General features: G+C 49.5%; 2 protein-coding genes across 2 annotated transcripts in view; one reads left to right on the top strand and one right to left on the bottom strand.

The window, feature by feature from the left end:
* The first annotated feature begins 3,493 nt into the window (after positions 1-3,493).
* Positions 3,494-13,896, top strand: NAGPA (N-acetylglucosamine-1-phosphodiester alpha-N-acetylglucosaminidase). Its single transcript, XM_072982520.2, has 11 exons — positions 3,494-3,646; positions 4,581-5,066; positions 5,904-6,043; positions 6,814-6,922; positions 7,956-8,084; positions 8,687-8,895; positions 9,241-9,288; positions 9,493-9,621; positions 10,364-10,495; positions 11,091-11,142; positions 11,946-13,896. Exons 1-11 carry the CDS (start codon positions 3,528-3,530, stop codon positions 12,142-12,144), a joined length of 1,752 nt encoding a protein of 583 aa, XP_072838621.2. The 5' UTR covers positions 3,494-3,527; the 3' UTR covers positions 12,145-13,896.
* A 230-nt stretch (positions 13,897-14,126) lies between these two features.
* Positions 14,127-21,787, bottom strand: part of WDR90 (WD repeat domain 90) — a 39,384-nt gene continuing 31,723 nt past the window's right edge. Inside the window, exons 37-43 of the mRNA XM_072982331.2 lie at positions 21,263-21,385; positions 20,490-20,670; positions 19,008-19,138; positions 17,772-17,918; positions 16,969-17,088; positions 16,465-16,549; positions 14,127-15,245 (exon numbers count right to left, since the gene is read on the bottom strand). Coding sequence (XP_072838432.2) covers positions 15,088-15,245; positions 16,465-16,549; positions 16,969-17,088; positions 17,772-17,918; positions 19,008-19,138; positions 20,490-20,670; positions 21,263-21,385 — 945 coding nt within the window. The 3' untranslated portion in view covers positions 14,127-15,087. The remainder of the gene's footprint in view (positions 15,246-16,464; positions 16,550-16,968; positions 17,089-17,771; positions 17,919-19,007; positions 19,139-20,489; positions 20,671-21,262; positions 21,386-21,787) is intronic.

Raw genomic sequence — 21,787 nt, forward strand, 5'->3', positions numbered from 1 at the left:
TTGGCTCTCTCTTTCTCTCAGCCGACCAACCTCCGCCCCGAGGAACTTCCAAAATAAAGTTTTGACTTCCACTCTTTTGGTTTCGCTTTGAATTTCAACTTTTCAGGGCAAACCCAGTAGCCAATGTCCAAGTGACCCGATTTCTTAGGACCTTCCTTTTTAGCCCTCCTTGGAAAAATCAAAACCTCCAGGCAGGGGAGTTGGAGCCATTCTGACTAATGTCCCACCGGCGGGTCTTTTGTAAAGCCAATGTCTCCTAATTCGCTCCAGATTCTTCTGGCCGCCAGCCCTTTTTGTCACGCAGAAACATTCAAGTCTGGTCGCTTGGGTTCAAATTCTGATCCAACCTGTACATTTTCTGGATTACCTCTGGCGGCCCAAACACAGCGGCTGGAATCCTGTTGAGTTAATTACATCTCCAGGGAGGTTCAAGAGCAAAGGGCGAGCTCAGATTTTTGTTTTGCGACAGGGATGACTACGGCAACCACATGTACTATTCCTGCACAAATCCCCTTCTCTCCTTCATACAGAGATACCGAAGCCTACTTTTCTGTTTCCAACATCTCCGCCTATTATTTTAGAGGATTTCTCCCCACCTTCCAAAATGCATTTTTTTTTCTGGGGACTCACCAGTTTTTTTCCAAAGCACTTTGCAGTGCGCAGGGCCAAACAATGAAGGCATTGATGTACAGGTATTTATTTGAGAAGCTGCCCGAACATGAGGTTGGCCTGATCTCCCACTGCTACAAGGTGCCTTTTGTCCACGAAGCAGAACGTTCGGCCCGCATGAAATAAATGGGCCTCGTTTAAGAAGCGCCAGTGTAACGGTTGTTATGATGGGGCATCAAGTGGCCTCCCACTCAGGGACGACCCTACGAAGAAGTACTTTCCAAAATTTCCAATCCCCAACTTCCCCGCTCAACCCTTGTAAGCGGAGGCTTGTGGTTTCTTTTAGGGAATCCGTCCATCTCATATTGGGTCTTCCTCTTTTCCTGCTGCCTTCAGCTTCTCCTAGCATTATTGTCTTTTCCAGAGATTCCTGCCTTCTCATGATGTGCCCAAAGTCGGACAGTTTCAGCGCCAACATTTTTTGCCTCCAGAGAGAGAGAGTTCAGTCTCGATCTGCTCTAGGACCGACTTCTATGTCAAGGGTATCCTTAAATCTCTCCTCGGGCACTGCATTTAAAATAAATCAATTTCTCCCCCATCAGCTTTCTTCCCTGTCCAGCTTTCACACCCGTCCATGATGATCAGAAATACAAGCGTGCGGATGATCTTGGTCTCAGTCATCAAGGACCTTACATTTGATGATCTTTTCTAGTTCCTTCATCGCTGCCCTCCTATTTTTTTTTTTTTTCCGATTTCTTAGCAGCAGTCTCCCTTTGGATTGATGATTAAACCAAGGTATACAAAAATCTCCGTTTCAGTTTCCCTACGGTCAACTTTAACGTTGTGCCGTCCTTCCATCGCCACGATTTTATTCTTTTTGCATCTACTGTATAAAGTCACAAAATTTATTTATACACGTGTTGAAAAAAAACACATGTTTACAAAGCTCCAGTAGCAATTATTTCCAGGAAAGTTGTTAGATTCTTTTTTTTCCCTTTTGAGTGCCTCAGTGTTTTAGTTGTTGATGGTTTTTTTTTTTGGCAAGTGGAAACAAATAATACGTCTGTTTCCACACATGGGGGAGGAGGGGGGTCTGGAACCCACCAGCCAGCAGGAACAAAACAAAAAATAGTCAGATGCAGTCTTTACAAGTTATTTTGAAAGTCAACAAGGTGGGGCGGCTGCATATTTCTGCGAGATAAGATCGACCCCGTACAACTCAGGGCCTCCTTTCTGGACACGAAGGCACTTCACGTCATAGGGAACCGGAAATGTGGCTGAGGATGATGGCATTTGTAGTCCAGCCCAGATGGCACCAGAAGGGAGAGAGCTAGTATAAAAATATCACTCTGTGGTTCTTTTCGTCTTTTTTTTTATTTCCACGGCTGGGCCGTTTCTCTCCGGCCAGAAGTTCACAACCCCGGTGTTTTTTCTAGGCCTCTTCCCTGGTGCTACGCAACAGATCATCCCCTCCTCCTCATAACAAGCACAGAATGACAGAGGGAGGATGATTCCCCCTGAAACCGGACTGTCAGCAGGACCGTTCCAGAAGGGCTGGCCTTTCATTCTCGGCCTGGCCGAGCCCCCGAGCAGCCGGGCGTCTGGCCCCTTCGCCCCAGCGCCTGCCGCTACCCGCCCATTGTACCCAGTTTTGCTGACGGGGGCGCCGTGCTCCCCACCCGAAGCACGCTGGCCGCAGAGGTACGGACGGCAGAACCGTGTGCCGGACATTTGGGAATCCAAAACAGAAAAATTAAATTATGGTGTCATTACAGCGCAGGGTTGAAGCATCCAAATGGGTTTGATTGTCCTTGTAACACAACCTACCTTGTCCTGAACAGGCCATCAAGATCCCTTAGCTTCACAAAAGACCCGCCTTTGGCTAAAGAAAGTGGCTACCCCTCTTCTTCTCTTGCTCAGCCGCTGTTTACTTCATTTTCTCCCATGTTTGGTCTCTTCTCCCCCCCCCCTCCTTTCCTCTTGGGACACTTTGTTCTTGATCTATGCAATCAGGGATGAGGACACAGAGACCGTGAGCTACATTCTTCCCCATGGAGTCATTTTTTTGCACACACAACCCGAAACTGGGACAAACAAGGTGAGCCGAGGCTCTTAGAAGCCTCAGAAGGACCGTCTCCCTTTACAATCAATTGTATCAATTGTATGCCCCAGGATCCTTGAGGCTTTATCCACCCCTTCTTTAAGACCCCCCCTGCTCTCTTGTGTTGCTTCTGTGATGTGCTGTCAAGTCACATCCGAGTTGTGGCCAGCCTAAGAGGGCTTCCAAGGGATGTGAGGATTAAAAAATGTGGTTTTTCCCACGGACCGCCTGTGAATTTCCATTGCTTAGCAGGAACTCGAATCCAGGTCCATGAATCCTACTCTGTCACTCTTATCTATCACACTGTGCTGGCTGGTCTGGGTTTGAATCATGTGCTCTTCCATGGAAATTCACTGGAGGTAGGAAATGCGTAAAACCACTCCTTAAATACCTCCCTTGCCTTGGCAATAGGCTCACTGTAAGTCAGTTCTGGACAGCTCAGTGGTTTAGGTCTCTGGCTGCGGAGCCAGAAGTTGGGAGTTCGATTCCCCCCACTTGTGCCTCCTGGGCAGGGGCTGGACTGGATGACCCCCAGGGGTCCCTTCCAGCTCTGCAGTTCCACCTCTGCCACCTTGGGTCCTTTTAAAGGAGAAAGCCGGGGTGGAAAATATTTTAAATTTAAATTAAATTTATTATCAGCAACAATAGCAAAGACGTCGCTCTGGAACGCGAGACTCGCTGGGAGGACCAAGCCCTGCGTTTGCGCCCCCTGACCACTAGAGGGGGCAAGAGATTATTCTCGCCGGGCATCAGCAACCGGGCGTTCCAGTCCCCCGCCACGTGATCGCCCATCATGTGACCCCGCGGGCGGGACAACATGGCGGCCTCCATAGAGCGGCGTCTGCTGCACGAGCGGCGGAGAGGCGCCGCCGGGGCGGTTCTTGTCTGGAGCCTCTTCTGCCCCTTCCTGGGCGCTCAGGGCAGCGGCGCCGAGTGGTGAGGGTCCCAAAGGAAGGGGTTCCACCCCCCCCGAGGCTGAGCTTTTACCCCGCTCCCCTCCAGATGGGCAGGATAGAAATCTTAAAAAATGAAAAAAATAATAATATAGTCCCCCTTTCTGGGCTGCCTGCCATTGCATGTGCGTTCCCCCCACTCTTTAAGGAAATGGGCCCCCTTTCCGGATTTAAGAAGCCAAAGCTGCTAGTCCTCAAGGCTCTGCAGGGTTGTTGTTTTTTGTTCTTGCGCTTCCTACCATAAAAGTAACAAGACCACCGCCCTTGCGAGTAATTTAAGGGGTACCCCCTATAGGTTTATTTTACATAAAGAATTTTTTTTTTTTTAGGATTTAGCGAAAAAAGGACCCAGAAAAAAACAGGGAGATAATAAAGTAAAATAGGCCTATGTGAGCTCTTATATTTTTTTTAAACAAAAATTAGGAAGCTTTCAGTAGGCTTACTTAGTATCCAAAAACAAGCATGGGTGATACTGCTTTTGGACCACTCGGATATTAAAAACACATTTTCCTGAGAGTCCAGCAGGATTCCTCGTCAACCCGGGAGCACTTAAGAAATTAACCACCTAAATTGCTGGAATTTTTGTTGTTGTTATGGACTGGTCTAATTGCAAAGCCAGATTTATTTTATTTTATTTATTTATTCCATTTATATCCCGCCTATCTGGTCGTCATGACCACTCTAGGCGGCTAAACCACTAAGCTATTCTGCGTCTTAAATCAGTGGTGAGCAACTGTGGCCCTCTGAATAAAAATTCTGGACTACAACTCCCATTGTTCCTTACCATGGGTGAGACTGATGGGAGTTGTAGCCCCCCCCCCCCATTCTAGAAAACTGCAGTTGCCTTGAACAGAGGCCAGCTTGACTAAAGCCAGCTTGAAGCCGTCATGCTGATATCTCATTCTCCTTCGTTTCAGGAACTCGCTCAACGATGACCTCTTAATGCCATACTCGCCTCCAAACTACGGATTGCGGCATCGCCATCGCTCCCTCCGTGATTGTCAGGCTCTCCTGCACGGCAACACGACACACGTCTCCTGGCATGGTGACAATAGCAGCCTTTCCCCGCCTGCCGTCACTCGTGGGTTTGTTTCGTACATCCCTCCCGAGGGTCGCGACCGGCGCCCCGTGTACGGCCACATCACGGTAGTGGCCGACCCTCTGCGGACGTTCTCAGTGCTAGAGCCCGGTGGGCCGGGGGGCTGCCCTTCCCACAACCGAGCCACGGTGGAAGAGATGGCCAGACGTGGCAAGTGCCTGGTGGCTCAGAACGGGGGTTACTTTAACACGGACACTGGGAAATGCCTTGGGAATGTCATCAGCGACGGGCGGCTGGTGCAAACTTCTGGAGGGGTGCAGAATGCACAGTTTGGCATCCGGAAGGATGGGACCCTGGTTTTTGGGTAAGAAGTGCTCTGTCTTCCCTCACCTTTGTTCCCTTTAAGCCTGCTCACCCTGCTCCAAAGTGGGTTTTGACCTTATCGTTCGTTGTCAAGTCCTTGTGATTTATGAAGACCTTAACAGGGTTTTTCAAGGTACAGCGGTGCCTCGCTTAACTACGTTAATTTGTTTCAGTGAAATCGCTGTAGAGTGAAAACGTCGTAAAGCGGAAAAAAACCCATTGAAACGCATTGAAAACCGTTCAATGCGTTCCAATGGGCTAAAAACTCACCGTCCAGTGAAGATCCTCCATACAGCGGCCATTTTCGGTGCTTGTATAGCGAGGAATCTAAGCACAGCGGGGAGCCATTTTGAGCACCCAGCGGCCATTCTGAAAACCCGACGATCAGCTGTTTTTGATCGTCGTAAAGCAAAAATCGGTTCCCGGAGCAGGGAACCGATCATCGCTAAGCGAAATTCCCCCATTTAGACCATCGTTTTGCGATTGCAATTGCAATCACAAAAACATCATTGTGAAGTGGATTCGTCGTAATGCGGGGTAATCATTAAGCAGGGCATGACTGTATGTGGGATTTTCAAGGAACTTACCAGTGCCCCACACCATAAATTCCCACAAAACCCTGAGTCGTAGTCAGACTCTCACTCTGAAGACCTCGTGTTTTAGTCAGGGCTGGGTCACCTGTAACCTTCTCAATATTTTTTGGACTACAACACCCATTGTTTGTGATTGGAGCCCATCGAGGCTGGATGGTGGCCCTGTAGGAACCCGAATGTTTATACCCGATGTTTCTGAGCTTCCCAGTCTCCAGGTGGAGTGGCTTCTCCTTTCTCCTTTCCAGCTACCTCTCTGAGGAGGAGGTCTTAGCAAAAGAGAACCCCTTTGTGCAGCTTGTGAGTGGCGTGGTTTGGCTGCTGCGTGATGGGGAGGTGTACGTGAATCAGAGCTGGGCGGTGGAATGCGATGAAACGCAGGAGACAGGTAAGATCCTTAAAGCCCCCATCCCTCTCCGCTGCAGGAGGTGCAGTACCTGTCAGGGCTGAAAACCCACCACGCTTCAAGGCATGTTTTAGCCTTGGGAAAAGAAGACTGAAGTGAGATAGGACATTCCTTTTCAAACACAGAGGAGGAGTGAGATCTGTTCTCAATCATCCCAGAGTGCAGGACACGTAATAATGGGCTCAAGTTACAGGAAGCCAGATTTACGCTGAATACCAGGAAAAAAACATCTTAACTGTTAGACAACGGAACCTGTGATCTCGAGACATGGTGAGCGCTCCAGCGTTGGAGGCCTTCGAGAGAAAACTGGACCACAGTCCATCAGATCTGCTTTGATTTGGATTCCTGCCTTGAGCAGGGGGTTGGACTGCATGGCCTTAGAGGTCCCTTCCAACTCTGATATTCTGTGCTTCTGTGATCCACCCCTGTCAGTTTTTCTGCACATCCAGGATGAAGCAAGTTGAAGGCTTCCCTTGTGTTGCTCCCTCCCTGACGTGTCTGTCCTGGGTGGAAGTGCACCGTTGCAGAAAGTGTAGATTAAATTGTGCAAATAAACTCCTGCATGTTTGCAAAACTGTTAGATAGCTCAGTGGGTTAGTTCTCTGGCTGTGGAGCCAGAGGTAGAGAGTTCGATTCCCCCACTGGGCCTCCAGAGAGAAGAGCAGAAAACAGCTGCTTGGTAGGGGGAAAACCCCTGTAGCAGAAAGCTTATATTCTCAGGCATTTATGGGGTGTCTTTCTTTTCCCGACAGGGACCTTTGACAAATTTGTCAATACGATGTCAGCCCGAACGGCCGTGGGGCATGACAAGCAAGGGCGACTGGTCTTGGCGCACATGGATGGACAGACAGAGAGTAGGGGGTAGGTCCATGCCCCCCCCCCGCCAGTAAACCCAGTCTCTCTCACAGTGATGTGTGATCTCAGACGGGAGGTGTGATCCTAGGAAATAGCTCGTATTTTGGGACTGCTTTTTGGAGCAGATTGATGGGATCTGTTTACAGGCGATCCTATGGCACATGGGGAATTGTGCTCCGGTCTGCCTGGAAGAGGAAACTGTTCTTCTTGAAATCTTAGGTTGTAGAGCAGTGCTTCCCTTTAAAGCGACCAATCCGGAGAGATCCGATTTCAAAAATTCACATGAGAAACCAGACACCAGGAAGGTTTCCAGCCCTGGATGTCTGCTTTGCAGCAGATAATTTAAGCTTCTTTAATGCATGGATGAACAAAAAGGTGGATCAAGATCTATTCATCGTTCTCAGGGTGATCTGCAGTAGATCGGCAAAGGTTTGTGGCTCCTTGTTGTTTAAGAATAGCAAGGGGGAAATGAGATTCCTTGCCCCGTCTCTTCTAAATTAGGCAGCTGAAATTAAAAGTTTAACCAAAAGTCTCTTGTGTAAAGTTAGAAAACGTTAGAGAAACGATATTGCCTGCAGTGGGACAGCCAGGAATCTCAAGTGGCGATTTAGTCAGGGACCACAGCAGCTGCTAATAAGGGAATTCCTGCTTGGATTCCTGATTGTGCCGCTGCATACCACGCCATTTCCCCTGCACCGTAAATGCTTACAAGAGAATTTGGGCCGGTGTTTTTGGTTTTCTGCCTGAGTCCATCTCTTGTATCTTGACATCTTCACGAAAAGTGAAGTCCACCTCAGAATCTTGAAAGCTCTCCGCTCTTGCTTTCCCGTAGGAAAGAAGCTTTTACATTTTGGATTGGTGAAGGGAGACATGTTTAGAAAACTGGAGGCTGCTTTGTGGACTAAATTCAGACCGCCACGCTTGCATGAAAATACAAAAGCCCATTTTTGATGAACCCGTGCTGTGGAAATCAAAGTATCCTCGCTCCCCGTGCGAAACTATTTTTCTTTTTTTAACACCCTCCCTCTCCCTTGCGCAGCGTCAATCTCTGGGAGATGGCCGAGTTCCTGAAGAAGCAGGACGTTGTCAACGCCATCAACCTGGACGGCGGAGGGTCGGCCACCCTGGTCTTAAATGGAACGCTTGCGAGCTACCCTTCCGATCATTGGTAGGTGCTTTCCCTGTTGGCTGCTCAGCCCTTTCGCACGCCTGTTGTCATGCATTATATTCTGCCCTAATCCAATCCATGGGTGGTTTCGCTCATTCTTAGGCTTTGCAAAGAAGGTTAATACAGTAGTGAGAACCTAGTTCTTCTAAGAGTAACCCGAGCTGGATTTGTAGTCAGTATTCTGACTTATGACAATGCCTTCCAGGGTTTTCCAGGTAGTGCATATTTAGAAGTGCATTACCTTTCTCTTCCACTGGGGGTGCCCTGGGACGACTGTGCAGCTGGCCCAAGGCTACCCAGGCTGGCTCTTCTCCCAGGAGGCCCAATGGGGGGAAATCGAACTCCCAACTTCTGGCTCTGCAGCCAGAGACTGAAACCACGCAGCTCTCCAGCCAGCTTCCCAAAGGGCGAGCGAGATTGGTTCTCAAGTTGTCGCACCTCTAGGGGGATCTCCTTAGATCTGGCGGCTGCAATCTTCGAGTGCTCTCCCTTTGGTCTCTGTCGCCTTCCTCTTTCATATGAAAAAAGCACACCTGCGGCTGAGCTTCAAAGATAAGGCGGGCGTTCTCATCCCCCTTGCTTTCTCCCTCTCTTCCTTCCAGTGCCTTTAACGCCATGTGGCGCTGCCCTCGGTCGGTTTCGACCATCCTCTGCGTCCACGACCCCCTCTGCGAGCCCCCCGACTGCAGCGGCCACGGGCGGTGTGAGCGCGGCCGTTGCCGTTGCGAGGGGCCTTTCTGGAGAGGAGCAGCCTGCGACGTCTTGGACTGCGGCCCTTCCAACTGCAGCTTGCACGGAATCTGCACGGAAGGTAAGCGGCGTGGCCAGTGCGGGTGTGCATGCCTACGTAGGACTGTCAAAATGGACAGAGGCCCAAGACCCAGGGAAGCCCATCAGCAAAGCCAGAAGGGGGGGGCGCTGGGCTTCCTCCAGCAAGCAAAGAGAGTGTCTGTGTTGAAATTGGGTTCTCCTGGGCCTTCCGTGGGGGGATCGGTGTCCTTCCTCTGGCTGCTTTCTCTACTTAGCTGGCTTGCCGCCCTAAATGCCTCCGTCGATCTTGTCCGACTTCTGTCGAAAACCACCCCCGCCCTCTGATCTCCTGACTGTCCTTCCTGTTTTCTTTCCTCCTCTGTTTTTTCCCCCCTCCTCCTTCCAGAGGGTTGCGTCTGCGATGCTGGCTGGACGGGGGCCGACTGCAGCGAAGGTAACAGAATCCGCACACCTTCTTCGTGGTGAGAGAGAGGGTGGAAATGTCCATCCTTTGCGCTGAGAAGTGTCCCCTGATGAGGTGCAGGGGGGGCAGGTAGACTCTGGAGGGGCAGCGTCTTCACCGGAAGAGGGTTCGTCAGAAACCCGTTGGGGGTTTGTGGGTGCGTGTGATCGCTTCACGGTGCCTTCCTCCTCCCAGGCTGCCCCAACGGGACTTACGGCGACGGATGTGCCCACAGATGCTTGTGTCTCAACGCCGGCCGGTGTGACCCCGTCCACGGATCCTGCGCCTGCCCAGACGGGTACCGGGGCCCCCTCTGTGAGGAAGGTGAGGGGGTTCGACCAGCCATCGCGACACGCAGGTTCCTCTGACCATCTCTTCGCGAAAGCTTCGCAGCCCAGATGAACCTCACTCCGATTGCGCGACTCGAGCTAAACTATAAGAGTGTGTGTGCGGGGTGTCTTTTATAAATTTGATAGCGTCTCCCTCTCCCCATTATTCTGTCACAGGGGTACAGATGTGATTATTCTGTCACAGGGGCCATGGAGGGCAGCTCTTCCCAACTGTGGATCACTCATGGTGTTCTTGGACTACAACTCCCAGAAGCCTTTTCACCCCCACCTCGGCTGGCCAGGATTTCTGGGAGTTGAAGTCCAAGAACCTTGGGGGGGGGCAAGGTCATGGGGACGAAGGAAGTCAAGACTCATCTGTCTTGAGTGCCTCTTCCATCCCCATCACGCCGGTGAGTTTTCAGGCTCCCTCCCTGCATAAATCGGCTTTAGATTTCGGCACAAAACCGAAGCACGAACCAGAAAAACCGATGAACCGGGCTGGTTTGAGGTTTGGTTCGTGACCCGGTGTGGCGATCCCATTTTGCTTTAGGGCCAAACTTTTTTCCTCTTGGCTGTTCGTTTTGCTTCGGCAAAATGGGTTAGGGGACTTAGCTGAGTGGTTCTTCGAATGGCCACGAGCCGGATCGTTCTGGCCCTGCGCGGGACCTCCAGCAGTGCCCCCTTGACGTCTCCTCTGCCCGTTGTCTTGTAACTGGTATCTCCCGTCGCTTTCCCAGCGTGCCCTTTGGGGTGGTACGGACCGGGCTGCCTGCGTGCCTGCCGGTGCCCGAACCAGTGCCCTTGCGATCAGAAGACGGGCAGCTGCAACGCTTCTTCTGAATCCCCCAGGATGGTGGAATTCGCCAGAGGTGAGTGTCTTGATGGGATGTGGTGGCACTGCGGGTTAAACCGCAGAAGCCTCTGTGCTGCAAGGTCGGAAGAACCACCGTTGTGAGATCGAATCCACGCGACTGAGTGAGCTCCCGTCGCTTGTCCCAGCTCCTGCCGACCTAGCAGTTCGAAAGCATGTAAAAATGCAAGTAGATAAATAGGGACCACCTTCCGTATCTAAGTCGCACTGGCCATGTGACCACGGAAGATTGTCTTCGGACAAACGCTGACTCTATGGCTTGGAGACGGGGATGAGCACCGCCCCCTAGAGTCGAACACGACTGGACTCAATGTCAAGGGGAACCTTTACCTATCCATGGCATGCTCTCTGTCTCCGTCTAGTGGCCAGTTCTGGGAACATATCTTTAGAAATATGTATTTTGGGGGATTTTTCTTTTAATATTTTTAGACAGTGTATAAGTAGATCAGTGGATACCACTGATAAGGGGTGGTTTTTTTTTTCCTACCTGGTGTACAAGAACATTTTATGTTTTCTCCATGTGGATATTGCTTGTCGGCTCAGATTTCAGTCTACAGCTCTCTTGGAAATCTGCTTCTCTTTTTCTCTCCCAGCCGGGCAGTGTCTCTTGGGAACGGAGCGTGACCAGGAACACTTTCTTGCAGGGTAAGTCATGGGAGTTTATGGATTTGACCCCCCCACCCCCCGGCCTCCCACGTTTTGCACATTTCCAGACTTGAGTGCCGCTCAGGAGGAGCTAAACATCTGCTTTCGGTTGTATCTATTGCCTGAGCCGGACCGGGCCACGGAGAGAGACCTCCCCCCCCATGCACTCCTCCCGTATAACCAGTTTGCACATGCGCACACCCGTACGAGCGATGTGCCACCCTTCGCACAAGCGCAGGGGGGTGCCCCGCCTTCCCCAGCGCTAAAAAAGGGGGACCACTGATGTGCACTACTATTTTAAGTGACATGATAATGATTTTGGATATAACTTAATTACTATTCCAATCATAGTAGGACCCCCATATTAGCAGGGGATCAGTTCCAAGGCCCCGCCCTGATGCTAAAAACCGCAGATTATAGCTAACGCTATTTAATACCGAATATATATATATATATATATATATATATATATATATATATATATATATATATATATATATATATATATATATATATATATATATATATATATATATATATATATATATATATATATATATATATATATATATATATATATATATATATATATATATACAGTAATGTGGTCTCTGTCTCCCTCTAGTGGCCAGTTCTGGTAACTTTATCACTAGAAATGTCTACTTCTAGGATTTTTCTTTTAACGTTTTTACTATTTTTAGACCACGGGTAAGGGAATCAGCAGATCCTGATCCTGTGGATAAGGAGGGGGTCCTGCCACATTATTTATTCGCTGCTGTTGCTTGTTTTTTTTCCCCTTCTAGGAAGGTGTGGCTCGGCATAACCTCAGTCCTGTTGTTGCTCAGCGCCGCCCTGAACCTGAAGCACTTTTTCTGCCAGCCCACCGGGCGAGGTGACCGTGGGACGTACACCTACCACCCGCTGCAGGAAATGAACGGAGAGACCGCGCACAGCTGCCCCTCTGCCGCTTGGGAGAAGGAAGAGGAGGGGGGAGATCCCTGAGACCCAACATCTATAGAAGAGGTTGTCCGTTCCTGAGAAGAAGCCAAGGAGAAACCCCAGCGGCCTTCAACAGCAAAAAAAAAAATCTTCCAAAGACCTCTTTGTTCCTTAAGGTCAAAACCCAGCGGCTGTTTGCACCGCCCTCTCCTTGCTTCAGGTACGTCTTTCTTGCAAGAAAGGGGGCCCGGGTCCTCCCGGGACTGCAGCCCTGCGATTTTCTATTTAGAACCGTTAACGATTTTGCAAACATCCGGGTGGTTCTCGAGCGTCGTTCCCCCCTCCGTGCCGTGAAAAGGGGAGCCAAAGGGGAAATTCAGGCACCTCCTGAATTTCCAAGGAAGCAATTTTTCCATCCCTTAGTTGTTCTATAAGAGAGGGAGGTTCTGACGGCAATTCGGAAAGTTGATGAGACCAAATTCATGGGAGAGAAAGCTACCGGGATGACTCGTCATCCTGTTGCGTCAGGGTCATGCATCCCACGAGATTTAGGCCCACAGGGATCATCCGGTGAGGCAACTCCTCCATCGGTTCCACTGATTCAAATGAGCCTACTCTACGGGTGACTCACTCTGCTGAGCAACAGGATTTGGGCCAATCCTGGGGCCGACAGAGGAGTTGGCTCACCGGATCCCCACTGATTCCGCGGGCCTAGCTAAGCAACAGGATCGCAGCAGCCATGGTTTGGCCCAAGGTTTATTTCTACATAAGGGGAAGCATTTTTTCATACAGAACGTATTTCTGCATTTAGCACGTGCTAGACAGAACTGCAAACCTATCTCAGGGACCTTCTCCTAAAATGGCAGTTTAAAACATTAGGTTGGAAAGCTCACGCATGTGCACCTTTTTTATAAAACCATGTTTAGCAAGTGACGGGGCAATTTAGCTTGCACTATAGCTGCGCACCAGATCTCTGATGTACAGCTGCACGGAGCTACATTGGGAGCCTCCACTAAGTCTTCTTAATGCAGACCTAATTCTTAAATGTAATTTAGTTTTTTTTAAAGCAGAGGCCGGTGCGATGCAGTAGCAAAGGGTGGAACAGGATTATTCAAGATCCTATACAGCCCTGCGGCTCCCTGAACGATCCCTGGGTCGTGCTGGCCCTTTTTTGGATGTCGCAGAATGATGACCACTGCTTTAGAATACAATATGTAGTAGAACTGCTGTAGCCACGGGGGATCGGTTCCAAGGGTCTCCGCTGTAGATGCCGAAAAATACAGATGTATTGAAGGCTATACATGGTGTGGTCTCTGCATCACTCCAGAGGCCAGTTCTGATAAATACATCCCTGGAAATACATTAAATATGTATTTCTGCATTTTTTATTTAGTATTTTCAGAGAGCGGATAAATAAATCAGCGGATACCGATCCCGCGGATAGGGAGTCCTGCTGTATAAAGCAAAGGGCTTTGAACTAACTAATGGTTTCCATTTTTTTAGTCATTAGAGGGAAACTATGGTACAGCTGAAGTGGGAAGAGCAGGTGAGAGAGTGGGTCACCTTTTGAGTACCTTATTTTAAAGTCGAATTGCCTGAGCCAGAATATCCAGATCGTTTCTTGTCCTGCACTTTACCTCTTTTCGTACCGATTCTGCTCGAAAGCCACTGGGAGTCCGTGCTGACCTCTGCAACGTGCAGATATTTAAATCTATTTTTATGATCTCCAGAGAGGAATGAAAAACTTGAAGAGGCTTGGCACTCATAATTTATGTGCAAATACTGTGTTTTATAAAATAAATCGGCACTTTTTAATCTTGTCTCACAATCCCTTCATTGTGAATTAAATAGAAAATGGCCTTTTCTGCCTTGACAGCATAACAGGGGTTGTGTGGGGTGTGTGTGTGTGCACACACATGGCATTCACCACCGCTTCGTCGTCTTAGAATTGGTGGAAGGGACCCAACGGATCATCCAGTCCAGCCCCAATCAGAGGGGAATCAAAAAACCAGATCACCTAAGGCTCAGAAAATGAGAAATGCAGATGCTCAAAACATTCATTTATTTGGAATCCTGTTAAAAACCTAACATAGATCAGCTTGCTCTCCCTCCTTACCATAAATTATAGGCGTCCTGCAATGTCGTGATGTTGTTCTTATGGGCCAGGTTGAAACGGGAAATACGTACCGGATATTTCAGCACCAGTTTGATAGGTTTTCCTCCCACCAACTTAGTGGAAAACCTCTTTTTTAAAAAAAGCATTAGCAAATTTTGGATATCAAGCAAGGTAGAAACGTCCCGATAATAGTCCTTAAAATGCTCTCCGGCTTAGAAAACAGAGGCTACTTTAAAAACAGATGTGTACTCACGCTGCTGACTCAGCTGTCCTCCCTGATCTACCGAGCGTGGCGAGTGTTCCTGGATTGGGGCTTTCGGCCTCCCTTTTGTGATTTCACGTAACTAAGTTGTCAGTGCACACACGAGACGTAACACACGGGAGGAAAAGAGTGAGAACCCCCATCTGGATCAACCGAAACTCAGCGAAGAACGTAACTTAAAAACCAAACTGTAGACCCAGGAAGGATGAATTAGAAAGAAGAAATCCATGTTCATCTTTTCAAAAAATACAAATTAATCTTTTTTTTACATACATGTTCAGATTAAGGAACTCCGCTGAGCTAATACGTAGAAAGGGGAGGATTGTCCTTGATTTTCCAGGTGGAAAAGTCTCCGGGGAGAGATTTCCTGCCGGCTCCGATGTGGGGGGGAATGGTTTTCTCCCAATCTCGCCGAGCCACTGACCTCCGAACTTTGGGCAGTTCTAAAACTGTGACGCCGTTTTGCCTGGCCCAAGGGAGACCCTTGTAATGCAATGTTCCTGATCCACTCCACGAGGCTGAAGTTCTGGCCCCGGAATCAAGAGGGCCCCACTCGGTTTCGAGCGTTCTGCCACCCGCCTGGGGTAAGTGGCGCAGCCACCGGCGGGCATCACCCCGCCCCCTCGGATCATCTGCTCTGGACCTCCCACACCAGGATCTCGTTGTAGGAAGCCGTGAAGAGGCGCTTCCCGGACGGAGTAAACCTCGAGAGCCAAACGCCGTCATCGTGGCCCCGGTAGTCCTGCTCGGTCTTGGCCGTACGGTCAATCAGCCTCAGCACCCGCTCTGCAAGGCAAAGTTACAGCCTAAAGGAAGCGTACCGTTTACAGTAGCAGACCGTATCCACGGTTTCACTTATCCGTAGCCTGAAATTAAAATAGCAAAAGGAAAAAGCCGAGAAATACGTATTTTCACAATGAATTTACCAGAACCGGCCACTAGAGAGAGCCAGAGAACATGGTATGTGTTCTTGCTTTTGAAGAATACATCACATAGTCTCTGGCTCCCTCTAGTGACTAGTTCTGGTAAATACATAGTGAAAATACATATTTCTTGATTTCTTCCCCTTTTTACCACATTACATACATCGTCTGCTATTATCTCATGTTTTCAGCATCCACAGGTGGTCTTGGAACCAATTGCCTGCGGATTTGGGGGTTCTGCTATATTTGTGCTCTCTAATACTGAGATTTTGTTAGACTACTGAAACAACACTCAGTTCCATAATGAAAGCCCAAATCCTAAGAATCTCAGCCATATGTCCTTTCCAGATTTGAGTTTTCTGCCAGGAAAAGTCCATAACGGATCTGTTTGCTTAAACACGCAACTAAGCCAAGCTCTCGCACGAGCCAAGGATAGTGCTGTTCAAAAGATTCAGTACAAAAATGGCTGCTCATGATCAAGTTGCATCCGCATTCCTGGTCAGGCGCCAGTCACGTGGGCTGGCGCACCCAACCAGGAATGCAAACAGCAACTCGTTAATTATCAGCAATTTGCTACTAACAATCTCTGCAATTACTAATCATCCTCAACAGAGTTCTGGCGAACCTTCGTCGTTCGTTTCTTCCAGTCGGTGTTAAACGAGGAGGAGGAACGTTGAGGACGAAGCGCCTTTGAAAGCTTCTGCCCAGCTTCTGGAGACCTCTTTAGAAAGGTTCCCCATCAGTTTCACGATCCAGACATCAACCCTCTGTCTGCCTCCCCCCCACCGCCATCTGCATCCTCTGGAAATGATATTGAGCTTCTGGCTCTTGTGGGTGGGAAGCGATGCTGCGCACCGTCTGTAACCATGGGACTCTCCTGCAAACTCCTCTTGGGGCCGGAGCGCCAGGTATCCCAACGGCCCAACAAGACGGCTCGGCGCACCAACCTCTTCCAAATAAAAGAAAGCACAACAGCTAGTCTCCTCCCGTCTGCAGGACTGCCTTTCTACGAGGGGCTTCTCAGACCTCTCTATCACGCACCCTGCAGAAAGGAGGAACGTTTGAGCCCTCCAAAGACCCACCGTTGAAGCCGACAGCGATCATGGCGGCCGCAGGAGACAAGCTGAGCGACGTGGCAAAATAAGGCAGGGGGATCCTCTCAATAACCTGCATGCAGCAAGGAAAAGCCCCCAAATGTTAGAATCTTTAAGTTTTCAAATTGATATAATAATAATAAAAAACTGCAGAGCTGGAAGGGACCCTCTGCAGTCATCCAGTCCAGCCCCAGTCAAGGAGGCCCCAGTGGGGGGATTTGAACACCCAACCTCTGGCTCTAAACCCCTGAGCTATCCAGCAGTTATGCCGGCATCGACCCTCTCAGGCCGAGCCCTGTGAGGTAGAGAGAGCCTTCGGGTTCCTCCCCGGGGCCTTCAGTCTGTAACAATCACAGTCCAGCGAGATCCATCACAACTCGTGTTTGTTCTAGATCTGTGCCAAGGCTTCGACTGGATGTACACAAAGGCACCGAAATAAGCCCACAGCTTAAGTGCTGCAACACACACACACACAGCTAAGCTCTCAGGCACCTGTTTCAGCCGCAAGCTGTACAGAAGGATCTCCTTTTGCAATCCGAAGCCAACGTAGGCGACCGTTGTGGGGTCCCAGGGGCAAAACGCTGCTAGGCTGGGAGGCAAAGGGTTCGGCACCTGTAACGGAAATGTGAAATATTGAAATGTTTCCTTTTAATGATATAAGACACCTTGGGTCCTTTTTAAAGGAGAAAAGCAGGGTAGAAGTATTTTAAATGAATTGATGCTTGCATGCTTGCATGAATGAATGAATGAATGAATGAATGAATGAATGAATGAATGAATGAATGAATGAATGAATGAATGAATGAATGAATGAATGGGACCGTTACAAGCAGATGTACGCCTCCCTGATTCCAAGATTGCAAACCCGGTGAACTAGGATTTGACTGTCTACATCTGAATAATTTTCTCTGTTTTTGCGCACTAAGTGTGGCTTTCTCTTAAGAATTGGTAGCCTCCTCCAATTTCTGATCATTTCGTCTCTCTAACAGACAAAGCACTTCTACATTTAAACAGAACCCAGCAACAATAACTACAAATAATTTCAACAATAATTACAAACAGCTGCCTAGAATTTTGTCCTCCAAAGTAAAATGACTCGCATCGAGTCTTGTCCACACTGGCATAGAGTTATGGTCTATCGTTCCCTGATAGAAGAACCGAAGTATTCTGTTTATGTACTTCTCCATAGCGCTTAAAGCTCTCAGAAAGATAAATTTTACAGGCAAGGTTTCAGAACCCACAACACACTGGACCGCTTAGCTCACAGATGGGAAAACTGAGCAAAATCGTCTCACCTCGGGGCCGGTCGGCGCTGGAAAGCTCAGCCAATCGATGAGCTCGCATTTGTCCTTCATCCAATCAGAGACCCAGACACTGACGCGCCGATCGGCACTCGCGGCCAGCCACAGATCGCCGCCTTCAATCCCCAGCAGGTCGGTGTGCTAGAGGACATGACACCCGCATGACGACTGCACTTGATTTTAAACATTCCCCACCCACCCAAGAACATTGGCACAGTAGCGTCTGAACTACAGTACAAGAGATAAGAAAGGGACTCAATAGAGATAAAGGGTTTATTCACATCTAAAAGATCACACCCCTTTACCTCCAACTGCACAGGGAAGATAAATGCAAGATGCAAAGGATTGTTTCCATATAAAGAAACGTTTTATCAATATCCATTTTGGAACCTAGACGTCTAGGGTGAAAGGGGTGTGTTCGTTTGCTCCTTGTATAATGAGACCTTTTGCACAGAAGGGCCCCAACGTTATGAGTTCACAGGGAGAAAGAAGCATGAGGGAGAAGATACCAAATTGTCTCCCAGAAGGTGTGAAAGAAGCAGCTCTCGCCTTATGCTAACCGAGAGATCTGGGCTAGGAAAAATGTCTCCAGGCAAGAATCCCTGACCAATCATACTACCGGTCAAGCGCAGAAAGGAATGGCCTCCAACCGAGAAGGGATGGTGCGAGGAGGAGAAAGAAGCCAACCAGGAGTCAGTCTCACCTCGTGCTTGGAAGCAACTTGTTATACACAATATTGCCATAGGCAATTTAACGTATTGACGTATGGCCTTTCATATGTTTAACAAAAGATTTAAAGTGACTTAAAACAGCAGAAGCCTGGTATCTGTGGGGATCAATATCTGCCGATTCGCTTATCCACCCTCTGAAAATATTAAAAGAAAAATCCCAGAAATATCTATTTCTAAAGATGAAGTTACGTGAGTAGGCCAACAGGGGGAGCCAGAGACTATGCGATGCATAGCGTTCACTAGTAAAATATATTTCTATGAAGTTGTTACCAGAACTGGCCACTAGAGGGAGCCAGAGACCAGGCTCTGAAGAGCGTTCACTAGCAAAATAGTGTTCACTATTATCTTCCTTTTTCAGTATCCACGGGGGGATTTGGAAGCGATCCCCCGCGGAGAGGAGGATCCGACTGTACTAATAAAATGGCCTCCGGTACCATTTATTTCTCTATCTTACACCCAAGGGGATGCTGCTCCAATGGCAGACGGGGTCCTCTCTCACCTGGTTTCTTGTGCAGTGGATGACGTTGATGGGGGACGACCGGTGGTCGGTTAGCACGCGGACGGTCATTCCTGTACGAGGGCTGCTCACCGCCATGAGCCCGTCTTTCCCTCCAGACAGGATGATCTCTCCTAGAGAGAGAGAGAGAGAGACAAGGGGAGCGTGAGGAGTCTCGCTCTCCAACTGATGGCCCTCAAGGGTTTCCTTGAAAAAAAAAATGCCAAACTTGGGGTAGAAAAACCCACATCTCAAAACAGGGCCGAGAAGGGGCTTCATTCACAAAATTCAATCATGGCAAGGAATGTAGAGCTCAGATGTTTCTCTGGAGGCTTTCCACTTGGGGGCGGCCACGGCTTCTGGGCATGGATTTCATCCCAGGAGGTGTGAGAAGCCAACGTTGTTTGGAAGGCACCCTTAGGATGGGCCCGGCCCAAAGACCTCTCCCATCCAGGATTGAGCGCCCCCCCCCCCGGTATTTCAGGCCGCGGATCTACATCAGCGGCCAACACGTTCGAAGGGCCCGAGGAGCGATCCCTTCGAGGCCGAATGCAGGTGGAATACACCCCCTTCCAGGCACAAAAGCCCCAGGGGCGGGGATCAAAACAGGAAGTGCCTGGACCTCAACCTCCAGTTTCATTTTTTTTGGGGGGGAGGCAGGAGGGCCCCCCCAAAAATGGATCATGACCATGTTTACCTCCTCCCACGCCAAGGATGGTCGGGTAGACCAGATTCCCAGAAAATGCCTCTGCAGGTTGCAAACCGCCCTCGATCACCTCGACCAACATCTTAGGCAACCAGCATCCTCAGGCCTCCAGACGCGATGGGCTATAATTCCCAACATCCTAGCAGCCTCACTCGAACGGAGGGCCTCAGGGTGGTGGGGAAGACTGTACTTGGTACGGCCCAGAACCCCGTCCCTTCAAAGGCCAGTCCTTCCAAGTCGGAGTTTTTTTTGGGGGGGGGTCTCCTATGTGTCGGGGCAGAGGTTGGAGGAAGGGGGGGCAGCAAGACACAGCAGCACCTTGACTGAAGGGCTGCTCGCTGTTTCTGATCATTGGCTTAATTGCGTTTGAAATAGCATGATAATGCTGTGCTTCCAGCTGTATCTGCTTTTTGTGTTTCGAACAGCACGGAGTGCGAATCGGGGAGAAAGGCAAGGAAGGAATAACGCAAGCAAGCAAAAAAAAGAGGCCGAAATTGGTAGCAGACCAGTGGAAGCAAAGCAAAGCAAGACACGCGGATTATATACTGTCTCAAAGGACTTAAGGCACTGTCTTGGCGGTTTACAATTTAAATATGCAGGCTACACAATGCTGTCCCCCCCCCGCCCCCCAGGTACTCAGTTTGCCAACATCAAGGGTGGAAGGCTGTCAACCTCCAGCCTGCCCCCTGAGCCCGTTGTGATCAAAATCGATCACGAGCAGAGTCTTGACTGCAGTCCTGCCGTTCAGCCCTCGCACGGCGAGGCACTCGCGACCCTACCGTCGGCCGAGTATCCGAGCGCAGTCACGGCGACGGAGTGGGGGTGCATCTTCAGCTCCATCTCCGTCCGGGACAGGCTGAACACCCGGATGGTGCCGTCGCTGTAGCCGGCCACGATGTGCTGGCTTTCTGCCCCGTCGGCGGACGGGGATACAGGGCTCCAGGCCAGACACAGGCAACTCTTAAAAGAGAGAGAAGGGTCAGTGTGTCAGGAAGGCTGTGCAGCAAAAAACAAAGAACCTGGGTGCGAGTCCCCCCCCCTCTTTGTCGCAGACCCCCAGGCACGAGAGCACGTTGCCTTGCAAGGATTAAAAGCCGCCTCTGCTGCTAGAAGCTAAGCTGCCCCATCTCTGCAGGTTAGGAAGCGACCTATGGGTCAACGTAGCGGTGCCCATGTGCAAGTATTACATCTGGAGCCCCAGCTTTCTAATTACAGCAGGACCCCTGTATCCACGGGAATCATTATCCACTGATCCATTTATCCATGGTCAGAAAATATTAAAATATATTTTTAAAGAATCCTAGAAAAATGTATTTCTAAAGAAGTGACATTACCAGAACTGGCCAGAGAACACACTATGGATAGTGTCGGCTATTATAAAAGTGCTTGCTATAATCCGAGTTTTCCAGCATCCGCAGGAGGGCTTCGAACCAATCTCCCGTGGATACAGGGATCATCCTGCACACACACACCCCACATATTTCAGCCCTTGCAAATTCCAAGCAAACCGTGTCTTCCCCTGGCAGGATGACCAGCTGATTTCTGAAATTACCTGGTTGAGGACTTGAAACTGCACCACCAGCTCCATGCTGGCCAGCGCCCAGACCCTCACGCTGCCGTCTTCACCGCAGGTGGCACAGTGAGACTCTCGGGGACTGAACGCCACCTCGTTCACCTGCACTAACGGAGAAAGACTTCAGCAAACCCTAAGAAGACATTCCAGTTTGTCCCGATAGGCTACTAATTTTTTAAAAAGCACCGCTTTCTAAACCTAGCTCCGTTGGGAGCCAGTTCCACAAAATCGGGGCCACCGCCAAGACGGTCCTGCCTCTTGTGTCCACCTATATAGAAGGGCAGAACAAGGAAGCCCTGTTGGTTGCAGAAGGGGAGATCTCTGCCCTAGTAAAACTGGGGGTGGGGAAACGACACATATTTTAAAACTCACAAACATGGGTCAATTAGAAGAAGGAGGGGAATAAGGATGGGAATTCCATAAGAGAGTTGGAAGATGCAGGTCAAACGTCAAGCCAAAGAACATTTAGTTCAATGGGACTTGGAGTTCAACAACCCCCCCGAG

Source organism: Pogona vitticeps, chromosome 13 (genome assembly GCF_051106095.1).
Source record: "Pogona vitticeps strain Pit_001003342236 chromosome 13, PviZW2.1, whole genome shotgun sequence".
Lineage (NCBI taxonomy): Eukaryota > Metazoa > Chordata > Lepidosauria > Squamata > Agamidae > Pogona > Pogona vitticeps.

What these genes read in the sequence shown, in the direction of transcription:
- NAGPA (XM_072982520.2), top strand. Translation starts at nt 3,528, where the DNA reads ATGGCGGCCTCCATAGAGCGGCGTCTGCTGCACGAGCGGCGGAGAGGC. An exon ending in GGACAGACAGAGAGTAGGGG is followed by an intron (nt 6,923 to 7,955) that starts GTAGGTCCATGC and finishes TCCCTTGCGCAG; the next exon opens with CGTCAATCTCTGGGAGATGG. An exon ending in GGGGGCCGACTGCAGCGAAG is followed by an intron (nt 9,289 to 9,492) that starts GTAACAGAATCC and finishes TCCTCCTCCCAG; the next exon opens with GCTGCCCCAACGGGACTTAC.